This window comes from Rattus norvegicus, chromosome X (assembly GCF_021556685.1).
Source record: "Rattus norvegicus strain SHRSP/BbbUtx chromosome X, alternate assembly SHRSP_T2T, whole genome shotgun sequence".
NCBI lineage: Eukaryota > Metazoa > Chordata > Mammalia > Rodentia > Muridae > Rattus > Rattus norvegicus.
In genome coordinates, this window is record NC_141554.1 from 36,537,750 (window position 1) to 36,552,194 (window position 14,445).

General features: G+C 36.4%; 1 protein-coding gene across 2 annotated transcripts in view; it reads left to right on the forward strand.

Annotated features, from left to right (window-relative positions):
* The window catches only part of Glra2 (glycine receptor, alpha 2), a 221,083-nt gene that overhangs the window by 61,757 nt on the left and 144,881 nt on the right, over positions 1–14,445 (forward strand). For both annotated transcript variants that reach the window (NM_012568.5, XM_087599033.1), the window contains 1 exon segment: positions 11,864–11,946. In NM_012568.5, coding sequence (NP_036700.1) covers positions 11,864–11,946 — 83 coding nt within the window.

Sequence of the window (14,445 nt, forward strand, 5' to 3'; positions counted from 1 at the left end):
CAGTCTCTCAAGCCATCAATAACTGTAGAATTGTTTCTGCATGAAACATCACATAATTCCAAAATTTCTGCTTGCCTCATCTGCAACCTTTGCATGAACTGCAACCTACCTTTTTATGGCACTGGGGGTAAAGGTGTCTGTAAATCCTTTTTGGTTCAGTTCCCAGTTATAGGAGTTGATGATTCAGTCTCCTACCTTCTCCATAGTGCTTGAGTTGTAATAGAAAAATCTATGGGGCCTGACATTCCTTGTTCCTCTACAGATACATTACAAATACCACTGGGAGTAGGTAGAGTGTAGATTTCTAGACAGACACCCAACTGTGCCCCCTAAACAATCCTGTCTGATGACCAATTCTATCCATACATAAAAGGCCAATTTTTCCCACATTGCCTCCCATTCTTGACTCATACTGCGGTCTGATGCAAGAGCTTCAAAGGATGCTGACTGTACAGAATGATGTTTTTAAATAAGAAAGATAAAAGAATATTCTTTATTTAGATGCCAGTACTGAAAATAAAATGCACACTAAAATGAGGCTTACCTAAATGTTAGCATGATGATGCTATGGTATTTTACTCAGCTTTGATGAGCCCCAGAAACCCAAATTTGTTAGGTTTGAAAAGCTGTGATCTTTTCTCTATATGCATGCCTAAACTATGCTTGTCTTTATATCTTACAAGCCTATATCCTCATTTTGTAATTATGTCTCCAAATATCCATTAGTTTTGTGGCTTGACTTAATGGGGAAATTAATGGCTATAACATAAGCACCCACACCAGAATTAAGCAGTTAATCAAGGAAGTGCTATAAAGTGCCTTGAAAACCACATGATTCCATTCTTCTTAGTGATAAGTAGGGTTTTGAGGGCGGGAAGAGTTGGTTTGTAGTATACTGGTATATTGAGTAGGAGCTGAACTAAGTGGTACCAAGAGGGTAGTTTTGGAGAAGGGCTTTCAAAAAATGGAGCAGCTGGGGATAGAATTATGAAGGAACTGAAAGTGTGTTATATGCATAGCCAATTCTTATAATTTCTGAAAAGCTCTGTTGAATTCCAAGTTGAGATCACAAATGCAAATATACAATGGATTGTCTCCTGTGAAACCCGGTTAGGGCCTTTGAATGCACACTTGAAGGATAAGAAAGTGTTCAGCAAAATATATGGAAGATGAATAACTGCTGGCCTCTGACTTCATCTGACTGGACTAGCAGTAGAAAGATTTACCTGCATTTGGAAGTGAATAGCTGCATTAACATTCATCAGTCTGTAGAAACCGAATAACAAGAAAGTATCTTGGGACAACTTGAGAGCCACACTTCTTTCTGTTATTTAATCTGTCCTCTAAGATCACAAAACAGCTCTCCCCACCCTCATCAATCAGATCATCATTTTGACTCTCCAAAATGGGACTTAAGCAGGAGAGAAAAAAAAGCAGGAGAGCAGAGCAGACCCAATCCACTAGCACTATGACACATTTCTCCTCAAGCCACCAAACTACTTCTTGGTGAATTAATATGTTCTCTCATATTCTGTACAGCTTGAGGACAAGAAGAAATTCTTCATTTCAAGGTACCTACTTCAAACTGCTTTTAGATCTCGAAACTGTTCTCTCCCAATGTCAACATCCAACTCCTAAAATGAGAAATCTGATTTGGAAGCAGAACAGTGAAGATTGAAATTTCTGTGGTTTAAGAGGTGGTTTTATAATTTTCAAAGATAGTCTTAACTATTATAAATACAGGGCAATTTAACAATAACAATCTCAACCATTTTAGCCTTAACTACTATATGCAGGAGAAACCATAGGGCATTTTTGGAAAGCTAAGGCACATACAGTGATGATGGACTGGTTCAACAATTGGCTAGATATGTAGGCAAATTTGATCACAATACAGGATTAAACCAAAAGAGTTTAAAGGCCAGTCTATTATACTTATCACCTAGGTTTTCTTATGCCAGGAAGCCAAAAATAAAAGCCAGAGGTTCTGGTGAAGCTGACTTTTGTTGACAAGGACTTCTGCTGCTTTTCACAGAATTCTGATACAACATCGAGCTCCAAAGAAACATGTATAAATGTACTGTAGATCTTTTGAGACATGTAAATTATTTTAATACATTCTCCCAGACTATATACTAGAGCCATGATTATCAATATTCCTTTAATATAGTTCCTCATGTTGTTGTGATCCCCAAGCATAAAATTATTTCCACTGCTACTAATAATTGTATTTTTCTCTTGTTATAAATCATAATGTAAATATTTTTGGAGATCAAGTTTGCCAAGGCGGTTTTGACCCGCAAGTAGAGAATCACTACTGTAGAAGAAAGACACTCCATTTTTTATAGGGGGAACTTTTGTACGTTTCAAAGCTTGACAATCTCTCTACAAGTTTCACCTTGTTTGAAGCACTTAAAACTACAAACAAACATCTGTACTATAAAAGGTGTGACAGTGATCACTGGACCGTAATTGAAAGACAAATAATTAACATAGATAATTATGTGAGTTTCCGTGCTCCTGGAGCAAAGCCGTTTATAACTGAGTTACTTCAAAGAACAACAACAAAAATGACATCTCCTTTCACTAGGGTTGCTGAGCAGTCAGATGAAAGATATAAAAGTAGAAGGTAAGCTAGGCCATCAGTGATAAAATACTATGGAGATTGATGTCAATTCTGAGGTCAAGGAAGACATAGATTCAGATCCAATATCACTAAATGACACTAAGCTATTTAGCATTTCTAATAACTGTAGTTATCCTTAAGTTTCTCATTCATACTAAATGCTTAATGACCCATGGAGGATAAAAGAAATAAAGCAGAGAGACAGTTCTTCTTACCACCCACCCTAATTTATGTGCATACTCATTTTCTATTCGGTACCTAGGTCATCCAGATTCCACTCACTTTCCACACTTAGTACAAATAAGATACTCTCCTGGTCTGTGTTTCCTCCTTTGGGGGAGGCAAAAGCCTAATAATGGAAGTGATAATTGCATCTCTTTTCAGATAATAATTAGGCTGGTTCTGGATCTCCCATTTTAGCTCTTTGTTAAAAGTAAACTTAGTGACGGTGTGTGATTTGAAATTCCTATCTCCCCTGTGACTTTTCCTGGGGAGAGACGCACAACCATCTATCTATTCACCTCACACCTGTCAGTGATGACAGACTCCTGAGCAAAGAAAGATTCTACTTTAGGGTAGCTTGGGAGATCAATGAATTCATTGAGGTTGCTTACAGTAAAGGAGCTACTTCCAGGAACATTGGTTCTCAGAAAGAGTTGCATCACTAGAAAATCCAATTCAAGGTTTTGAGAGTAATTTATGAAGGCTGCATTACTGAAGTTCCATATTCAACTTGTGGGCCACTCCGGTGAAGAGTCTCCTCTCCCTCAGACATTTTTATTTTCTTTATATAACCTTAGAGAGGGGTTTCATTTGCCTAACAACTTTCCTAAGTAGTAAGGGCATCCCTTCTCCCTGCAGAACAAGTGTTTCAATGTAGAAAAAGTACCTATACATTATTGTCCCATCAAACATAAAGCATGGTTCCTAGTATAGTGATATCGGACTTTAATCCCCACACTCAGGAGGAAGAGGCAGGTACATCTCTGATTTCAAGACCTGATTAGTCTACACAGTTAGCTCAGGCTTGTAGTGAAACCCTGTCTCAAAAAATTACAATAAAAAGGAAATCATCTTACCATCTGCCCCCAAATCCATATTCTCACTGATCTTTGCTGCCATAAGAGCAGTTAGCAAGCCTCCTGTAGTTACCAGACTAAAAATCTTAATGCTGTGATATGTTAGCATATACACAATTATGTTCCCATATGTCAGTCGGTATAAAGTTACTTTGGTTTGCTCAAAACCATGTCTGCATTTCCCAGAATGCTGTCACTTGTGTTGTGCTCTATTTTGTCCAAAGTAATATGATCCCTAACAAAATGTTAAGATCATTGCTAACTAGTTCTTTTTTCTCTCTCTCTCTCTTCACCTCACCGTTGCTGTAACATTAGACACCACATGACAAGGGTCAAGTCATTTCCTATTGTTTTAAGTACAGGCTAGTAATACTTTATCTTCAGAAATGCTTGAGTGTATAATTAAACACTAGACATGAGATGACTTTGAAATTAATTTAAATCTGCTGGCTGGAGCTCTTTTTTCCTAGTGTTCAGTTTATCCCTCTCCTTCCTCCACACCTTCACAACATTTTTATTCAGAAAATATGAAAGCATTTGGAAGTTTTAGCTGCAGATATATCTATTCCTCTCCAAGTGGAATCCAGTCCAGATTTGGACTTAATTAACATGAGCTAACCATATGTGTGCACATTTTCTGAAAAGACCACACACAGATGGGAAGAGTTATTATATTTTTGTCCTTCCTAGCTGGTTTTGCTCAATGCAGATGGGTATTTCCTATGATGCTTTTTTAATGTTTGGTAAACATAGACCGTCCTACTCAGTGAGACTTTAAGCAGGAAAAGGAATAGAACAGCAGATGATCTAGACAATGTTACCATTAGTTTCCTCCATATCCCAAGTTCAAAAGGAAGAAAGAACACACTGGGCTTGCTTATTTGGAATCAATTGAGAAGAGAATGCAGTTTTGCATCCTAGGACCAAACTGCATGATGTGCCTCGGCTGCCCAGCCACACTATTCTATGCCCTGGGTTGTTGTCCTTATTACTTTAGGTGTATCTAACTGAACACATCCTTTCAGTATCAAAGTCTTCCCTTGGAAATGTGGGAAGAAGACCTAGGAATCTTTCAGCTGATTTACACTGATTTAGACAGTACTTGTACTTGTAAACCTAGTACTTTCAAGTACTTGTACTAGTACTTGAAACCTAGAATTGTGTTTTAATAACCATTGGAACCTGTAATTAAAAGTTTATTGATTGATTTCAATGTAGTTGCCAAGAATGGTAGGATTTGAGCAAGGGCAAATTGAGATTATTCTAGAACTCTTAACTCCTAACAAGTTGCTCAGTTTTTATGTGAAGAGACTTGTCAGATAGAGACAAATTTGTACTTGTCCATGAATCAGGAGATCAGGTGACCAGATGAAGTATAGAGTGTGTCCCAAAGGTAGATCCATAATGTCATTCATTTTAGAAGTTTTATGTTATCAAAATGATTGTCTAGGTCAGGGAAAATACGGTTCTTTAAATGAATAATTGAATAAAGCTTCTTTAAAGTTGAAGAATACCGGGTGTGATGTGAAGGCCTTTAATTGTAGTGCTTGGCAGAAGAGGCAGGCAGATCTCTGTAAGTTTGAGGCTAGCCTGGTCTACATGGCGGGCTCTAGTCCAGTCAGAATTACACACTGATACCTTGCCTCAAAAAAGTTGGATAATAAATTCTCAGTTATTAACTAGTCCCATGCCAAAGTGTGATTCCATTGAAGAAATTTTTTTTAAATTTTCATTCTTTATATATATTAAATCCTGACCAACATTTCTTCTGCCCCTCCACACCTCCCATTCAAATGTCTCCCTTAGGCTTACTCTTTCTCTGCTTCCCTTCAAAAACAAACAAACAAAATAGTAGGCTTCCCAGGGTCATCAACCAAACAGGGTATTAACAACTTATAATAAGACTAGCCATAAACCCTCATACCAAACCTGGATGAGGTGATCCAGTAGGAAAAAAATTATCCCAAAGACAGGAAAGAGTCAAAGATACCCCTACTCCCATTATTAGGGATCCTGCAAAAATGCTATTACTAGAAAACTTCAATAGGTTTACTCTTTTAAATTCCAGGGAATTTCGATTGCAGTAGGTTTCTACATTGCCCCCAAATGCCCCCCAATTCCATCTCTCCCAGTATTTTTTCCTGATCTCCAATCTGATGTTTCCATCACATTTGCCTCTAGTTAACCCAAAAAAGAAATCTATTCTGTTTTCCCTTCTCAGGGAAATCTATGAGTACCTCTTGAACCCTCTCTGTTGCTTAGTCTCTCTGGGACTGTGAATAGTAGCATCATCATCCTTTACTTTACATCTAATAGCCACTTACATATGAGTACACACCATGCTTGTCCTTTTGGGTCTGGGTTACCTCACCCAGGATGATCTTTTATAGTTCCATCCATTGCTATACATTTCAAGATATCATTGTTTTTAATAACTGAGCAATACTCCATTTTGTAAATGTACCACATTTTTTTAATTATTTGGTTGAGGGACATCTAGGTTGTTTCCCATTTCTGGCTATTAGGAATAAAGGTGCGATGATCACAGCTCAGAAAGTATCTCATTTCAAGTGTTTGACATAAGGGTGGCCTGCAAATATTGCCAAACTCTTGTTATATTCACTTCCAGCCCAGGTAGAATCTTACTTATACCAGCTCCTCTTCCTAACTGCTCACTTACCTAGCAGATCTCCCAGTCTTCTTAAGCGCTCACAATATTGTTGGTTGACAGCAAACTAATCTTGGCTTTGTTGCCCAGACTCTGCCAACATGTTGTCTAGGATGACCTGGCTTATCTCCCTCTTGTCTCATTATCCTAATAGATAGAACTGTCCTAATAACATAGCAGCCTACGTAGAGCTGTGTGACTTACTCTGGTGTGAAAAAGAAAGTGATATTTACCAAAGATAAAGTTAATGCTCCTGAAAAGTTTCAGATTTCACTCACAAGCTCTCCCTTCTTTACTTTACAAAACCATTGTTTGTTTAAGTTTATTATTTGGCATGAAGTCATCCCTTGGGAAGTGTGAGGTAATGTTTCTTTTTTAAAAACTTTTCATAAAGTCTTTAATATAGTCACTGATTTTGAGTAGAATAAGTGAGACACATTAAAGAGATTATCATGGATGTTTCATGTTATCCAATAGCATTTTGCATGTTCCCTATCTTGATAAATAGCATACCGGTCATCACCTCTGATAAACTTATAAACATTAGAATCTGGAGGCATCAAAAATCCACTGATGCGTGCGAATAAGTGTTTCTTAAAGTAGCCTAGGTGATGCCATCAGCCCTATCTAGACTTCTCATTAAAAATACCAAGAATGGGAATTCTCACAAATGCCTTGCAGATGATGCTCATATCCACCAAAGAGTAAAACTGAAAAAGCTAAAGATAATCAAGTTAGCAGAATGTTTTAATCTACAATTCCCTCTTACTTTTTCACTCCCTTTCTCAGTGTGTGAGCCTTATTAATGAAATACTTTGAGTGGGATTAATTTATTTTATTTTATGTGTGTTAATGTTTTGCCTATGTAAATTTTGAGTTGTGAGCTGACATCTGGAGGCAGGAAATCAAAGTCTGATCCTCTGGAAGAAAAATTATTCTTTATCTGTAAACTACCGCCCTAGCTCCTAATGATGCACTTTTGACTTTTAACTTGTCCCTAGGAGACTTCCACTTTTACGTTCTAGATGGCTCAGGATGACAATCTTGCTTAACTCTCAATGTATCCTGTAAAATCAATCAAATACCAAACTGTCGCATGTTTTAGAAATTTCAAGATACTGATAGGAACAATTTAGCAGTTCTAAAACTTCCAGTATGGCAATCCTTATGTTCTCAAAAAAGAGAATGGGTTATATTCTGGAATGTGGTGCGATAATGCTACCTTAGTGTATCTATTGCTGTGATAAAACACCGTGAACAAAAGCAACTTGGGGAGGAAAAGAGTTTATTTGGTTTACAGCTTGTAGCCCCTCCTCCAGAGATATGAAGAAGAACCTTAGGATAGGAACTGATGGATGCAGATGCCTTGAAGGAATGCTGCTTTTTAATTTATGATTCGTGGCTTGTTCAGCCTCCACCACAGTAACCTAAGTCTTTTTATGTCAATCATTACTGGTGAAAATGTCTTACAGACTTACATACAGGTCAATTGTATGGAGGCATTTTTTATTGAGATCGTTCCATCTCAGATGACACTAGCTTGGGTCAAGTTGACATTAAAAACTAACCAGTGCCGAGTGGGAGGCATAATAACTATATCATCTGTATGGCCCATTTGCTAGGACATGTCGAATTTTTGAAAACGCTCTTGCTTGCTCATTTATTCAGAGAGCAGAGAAACTCTCAAGTAATTACTCCTGCCTTTGTGTCAGATCTAACAATCCCACCGGGACACAGAATTTTATTAGCAGCACAGATGACTGAACATACTGAGAAAAATTCCCCACAAACATGAAACTATCCCTGAATCCTGCCTCAGATGAGAGCTCACTGGATGACATTTTATTTTTGTCGTTTGCATATGTACATTTCTTTTAAGACAGGTTTTACATTTGGACCGAAATGAGCACCATAGTCAAACAGAGGGTTAGCAGCTGTGTTCTTTCTTAAATCATGTTGTTGGACAAGCAAATGGGAGGAGACTGTAAAATCTAATTGGTCCTGCATGAATTACAGAGTCCCAAATTTATGATGTCTGGTTTAACATGCATCTGGAGGACTAAAATTGGTTTCTTTTTTATCACCCCCTTTCCTTTGGCATATATATTGAACAGAGTAAAATGCCAGGAACCCAAAATTGCCATTTGATGACTTTTTAGATTTATATCTACTTTAGTGATAAACATTTTAATCCAGATTAGTAACACTCACTTCATCCAAGAACAATCCCCTGTGTTTTCTTTGCTGACCAGAACCTCCCAAAATAACTATCACCACATTCTTATGGAAAGGATTAAATGTGATTTAAATAATAAAAAAACTACATATTATTTTGTATCGATTCAGAAAATGCCCTATATAAGTTTATTCTAAAAAAACAAAAACAAAAAACAAAAAAGTCTAAATAACAAAATGTAATAAATTTGGTGGATTTCACGGAGTACTTTAGTTCAAATTCCAGTAGTCTTCCAAATCATTTTGAAACTTGGATTACACATCAGCAGACACTGCTAATAACATGCCAAATTCATTCCCTTCTCCATAACCTGAGATACTAAGACCATTCTACCTAAAGCCAATGAACTAAGGACTGCCTGCTTCCTTTTGATATCTGTTAATGGACATTAAAGCATTACCGTCTTAAAGCATTACCATTCATTTCCCTACTGTCCATAAACACATACATACGTACATATTCAAAGAAGCACCTGGTCCTTTTTGTACAAAAAACGAACAAAATTCCCAGAGGCCATAGACTTTTAGTGAGAGTAAGAAGACTGAACAAGCAAGTATTTATGTGCCTCCTGTGTGTTTTCTGTCTGATAGCTGTCTGGAACTCAGGAAAGTTCTACTGGGAAGAGGTCAGAGTTGCCTCCAGTGGGTGCATAGACAAAGACTGTACAAATCACAAAAGAAGTTGAGTTGTCACAATAGCAACTGTGTAGTCTTTAAACTACACCCAGTTCTATTATTATATTTGAACTTATCAAAGGTAAAGCTTTCAACATTATAATGATCTTTCCAGATTTTCTGGTGTTGACTCACTGTAATTATCTACACCATCTGATTATTATTGTATGCCAAACATTCTAGTTTTTCCTTTTCAAATTGAAAATGTGTGTGTGTGTGTGTGTGTGTGTGTGTGTGTGTGTGTGTGTGTGTGTATATAATTGTGAAGCAAAAGTGATGTCAGGGCTTAGGAACAAGATATAGAGTAACTAAATGAAGCTAACTAATTTATTCATAATGAACATTTGGAATTTACTCTCAGCAATTTTGAAATGTATAAAACATTACTAAATTCAAAGCATTGTGCAATAAGTCTCACATAAAACTACTTCTTTTTGCCTACTTAAGGTTTAAACTTGTTTATAGCCATATTTATAAGAAAAAGGTCAGAGAAGAACCTGACTATTTTTGTTTGATGAAAATATTGTCCTTTTGAAAATAGAAAAGAAAATTAAATTAATTTTAAGACCATGGATTTTTTTTGTGTGTCACCATTACTCCATGTTTTAAAACCAGCTATTTATTTGTTTATTCACTAGCTAGAGATGTTGCTTTTGCTTTTCTTCATTGTCCTTACTTTGAAGGGCTCATGATAGTAATACTAAGAAAACTGCATTTTTTTCAAAACAAGACTTCATACAGGAAAATCTGTGTGTGTGTGTGTGTATGTATATATATGTATATATATATATACATATATATACATACATATGTACTTTTTATGTCTAAAGGTTATATTTTAAGCCAGATGTTTACAACTCAAATCCACTGTTTCCTTTGGAATCACGGTGCTTGGATTCTAGGGATGCCTTTCGAAAGACAGCCTATTCATTCGGTAATGAGACACAGCACTGGATTTGATGAGATTATAGTAAGAAAATACTGCATAAAATAAAAATTTCTAGTTTTACCTTTCAGCTTTTGCTTTGAAAAGACACATTTTCATTTCCTGAAAATGAGTTGGCCGATAATGGATTTTATGAATATTTTAAAGTAGCCTATACTTTTCAATACAAGACACCACAGAATAAATAGGTAATAAAAACAAACTAAACAAAAAAATCACAGATATTTCCCATAGTTAGAAATATCTACTTTTAACACAGAGTGCAGTTGTTTCGAAGACTGAATATATTTTCCCAGAATTGTTGCTTTGTGACATACTTGTCTCCTTGCTGCTGTATTTTAATGCATTTGACAACCATTAACATGGAATCCCTATTCTCACTTCAAATCTCAATTCTTTCCTTTCTTTCAACTGTGTGCTACAATTTGTTTGTGCTTGAATAGACTACAAAGCGAACCATAGGAAATAAAGAGAAACAATTTAGGTGGGGAGTTGAGGAGGAGCATAATGGGAAGGGGAACTGGGGTAATTACCTGGCAGCCATACAGATCTTTGGATATGAAAAATAATAAAGATACAAAACTTGGAGCTGTTCTAGAAGTAGTTCTCGAATTAGAGTCAAATAGGAATAAACGTCATATCTCCTACTTCCTGACTTCATCAATGAGGAACTAGTGTTTAACAAGTTTTAATATCTTGCTCTGGGTACAATATAATTATAGGCAGTGTCAAGAAGGGAACCTTGCTCTGTTGATTATCATTTCTAATTTCTTTCCTTGAATCTTTAAAGTACAAATAATTTCAAAGCAAGAGGTATGCACCATTCACATGAGAAATCCAAAGGAAAATGATAAGAAGGAAACATCAGCTCATTGAATATCCTGATTTAAGGCCTAGGTAGAGTTGACTGGAACTCAGGAAAGTTGCATGGGGGAAGAGGTTGGAGTTGCCTCCAGTAGAAGCAGAGAAACAGAGACTGAGCAACCCACTATCGTGAATTTTTTTTCCTTTGTTTTTTTTTTTTTTTTACTCAAAGATTACTTGTTCTATAACTGCGAAAATCATATAATGAATGCTGCATAAATTGCTAATTCATCCATTTGGACTGATAAATTAGAAGTCTGTGAAGCCAAGTATCTGCCCATTTGACAGAAGAAGCATTATTTATTCCTTCTCATTATGGTGTGTATACATACACAGTCACACACAAACATGTGTGTGTGTGTGTGTGTGTGTGTGTGTGTGCGCGTGCGCGCGTGAGTGTGCACTGCAATGATGCAACTCTAAAATATTCCAAACTTTACGTCTTTTTGTTCATCATTGTGGTTGGAGCACATTGTTCAGATTATGACATTTTACTTGAGACTAGCATCATTGTTATAGGGAGTCAGAATCTGGAAGATAAGAAATACTCAGAATCTGGCAGTTGGAAATAGAGAGCAATGGCTTATAATGAAATGGCAAGATATGTTGTTAAATTAACAATGGATACTCTTCATTAAAACAAAGTGTTGACCTGAGACCTTAACTTTCAATATTTGAATCAATATATTTTGCTAGTGTTAAGTGGACTTTTTGTCTTTCAAATGTTACATTTCACAGATTTTAAAGTAGAGTTCACATTCTTTTTTAAGACTCACCTTGACTTTATCCTGTCCCATGGACCTGAAGAACTTTCCAATGGATGTCCAGACCTGTACAATGCAGCTGGAGAGTTGTAAGTCATCACTATTAATTTACCACTTGCTTGTTGTAACCACTGACTCGCTCAACCAATTTACCAACATCGAAGGTCTTAATGGAGAATTGGTATTTAATAGGAGAAATTCATTATCAGTCCTGCAAGGAAATCTTTTAGTTCAAGATGTTAAATAAATTTCCCTTTCTCAAAAAAGAAAAAAAACTCACCCAAGTGTGATTTAGCCACCTCACCTTTATAAAGACTCATTATAATCAGAAAATTTTCTTTTTGTCTTTTACTCATAGAGACCAATGTACCCAAAAGGATACTGGAAGGAAGGGATGATTGCTTTGGAAACAAAAAATAAAGCCCTTCACCATAGGTGGATTCAAAGAGGGGAGGCACTAGGAGTGAAGCTCAGCAGAAGTGTGATTGCCTAAACTTCTCAAGGCCCTGGCTTTGATCCTCAGCATTACATGAATAGAAGGTTGAAGGGCATAAGTTGACAAGGAATAAGAGTTGGCATCTTCCTTAGACAGGCAATGGATACACTAAGACATGATAAACGAAATAGGGAAATGTCATCTACTTTGTCCCCTTTATCCTCTGACTCTGCTGCCACTGAAATCTTTGACATGAGCCATAAGTTACTCATGCCTTCAAGGTAATGGGGTTTTCTGTTAAGAGACATGAAATTTCCTCTGGCTTGCTCTTGTCAGTTTCTCTGTTTACAGAATCCAAAAAATAATCATAAGTGCTACTGACTCATAGAGATTTTTAGGAGATTTAATGAGGCAGGGGACAGAAAATATTTTAACTTCTTGGTTTATAAACATAATAAGTGTAAAAAAGACTCATGGGATACCTTTTAAAAAAGAAATAATGACAGGCTTCTTTCTGATCACTTAAAGTCACTACATATGTCCCTTGAAACTTCTGATAAAAATACAGAAAATAGCAAATCTTTTTTGTTATCAGAGATAAAATGAGACTTTTTATTTGTGTGTTGTATGTATTTATTTATTCTATATTTCCTATCTCTTGAGAAGAAGGTTGAGAATAACTTTTTACACATAACGAGTGTCTCTTCTACTATCCTATAGCTTCCTAGCCTCCATCCAACCATTGCATTTTCTCTGTTAAGCGGGACTCAGATATATCAATGGAGACTCTTCTAAGGCATAAAAGCTTCAAATTGTAGATTTGTTCTGTCGCTTTACATATTCGTTGGAGGTAATTAGGATATGTTTGCACAGATTAGCAGTGGAAGAGATTGGTTATCCATTACTTCTGTGGACAGTCAATATTCACATTCAACTTTGATGCTTTCTACAGTTTCATTTTTGCCTTTATGGTGTTCCAAAGAAGCTAGACACCAAATAAATTTGCCATTGATTTCTAGGCAGGATTGGCGTAGTAAGCAAGAATAAGAATCTATAAACTTAATAAATATGCTACAGTTATTAGCCAACCCAATCTTCATGAAATTGTCTTTGTCCTTATCAGTCTGATTTCCATAGTTTATGTATCAAACAAAACAAAACACATAAAACAAGGAGGGCAGAGAAATAATGAGTGAAAATAAGACTAGCTGTCTGTTTCTGGGATGCAGCCATATGCAGGCAAATTGACAAATAATGACCCAAATTGGGCAGACTCCAGGAGAGAAAGAGCTAACTTTGGTTTACAGAACTGTTAGCTACCATGCTTTCTGTGATTTCTTTAATTCTAGTAATATAACAATAGGACTTTACAAAATAAGGAACCTGTTTTACTTTGTGTGAATAATGAGTGGGTCAATTTAGCAATGCATTAGAATATATAACTTCTTGTGGGGTTTGTTTTTGTTTTGAGATATGGTCACGTGCAGCCTAGCATGGCTCTGTAATCAAGGATAATCAGGAACATCTGATCATCCATCCTTCATCTGTCCTTCACTTCTCAAGTTCTGGGCCCACAGGCATATGCGGCCACTTGTTATTTATGTGGTGCTGTGGATTGAAAGTAGGACCCTGTCCATATTAAGTAAGAGCTGCATCAACTGTGATACAACCCCCAGCTCCTCTAGGTTCACACATCATACAAGGTTCTCTTAAATGACTTGCCCTTAGCCCTTCACACTTGATAAAATGACTGAGAATTTACTTTCAGTAATTAACAAAAGTCTCCAGAAGAAGCCAAATGTGCAATGGTAATACTTGCAGGTATGCCTATAGCAAATTCACTCTCATTAAACATTTCAAAAGAAGTGGTTTTATTTGAAATACTAAGACAGCACCATGGATTGGACTGTCTTATTGAACTGCCACAGGCACAGCTCTTTCAAGTGAAGAAAATCTTCAAAAGGGTTTTGTGCTTGTTTACTTGTTTGTTCTTCAGAGAAAGTTAGTGAATAAAGAAGCTGGAGATAAAAGATTCTACAGATTCCTTTCTCTTGTTATACACACAAAAAATTAATCAGCAATAACTTGCTGTGTTCAGTTTCTCTGCTTCTGATGACACATAGTTATGATGACTAGAGCAGCTCTTATGATT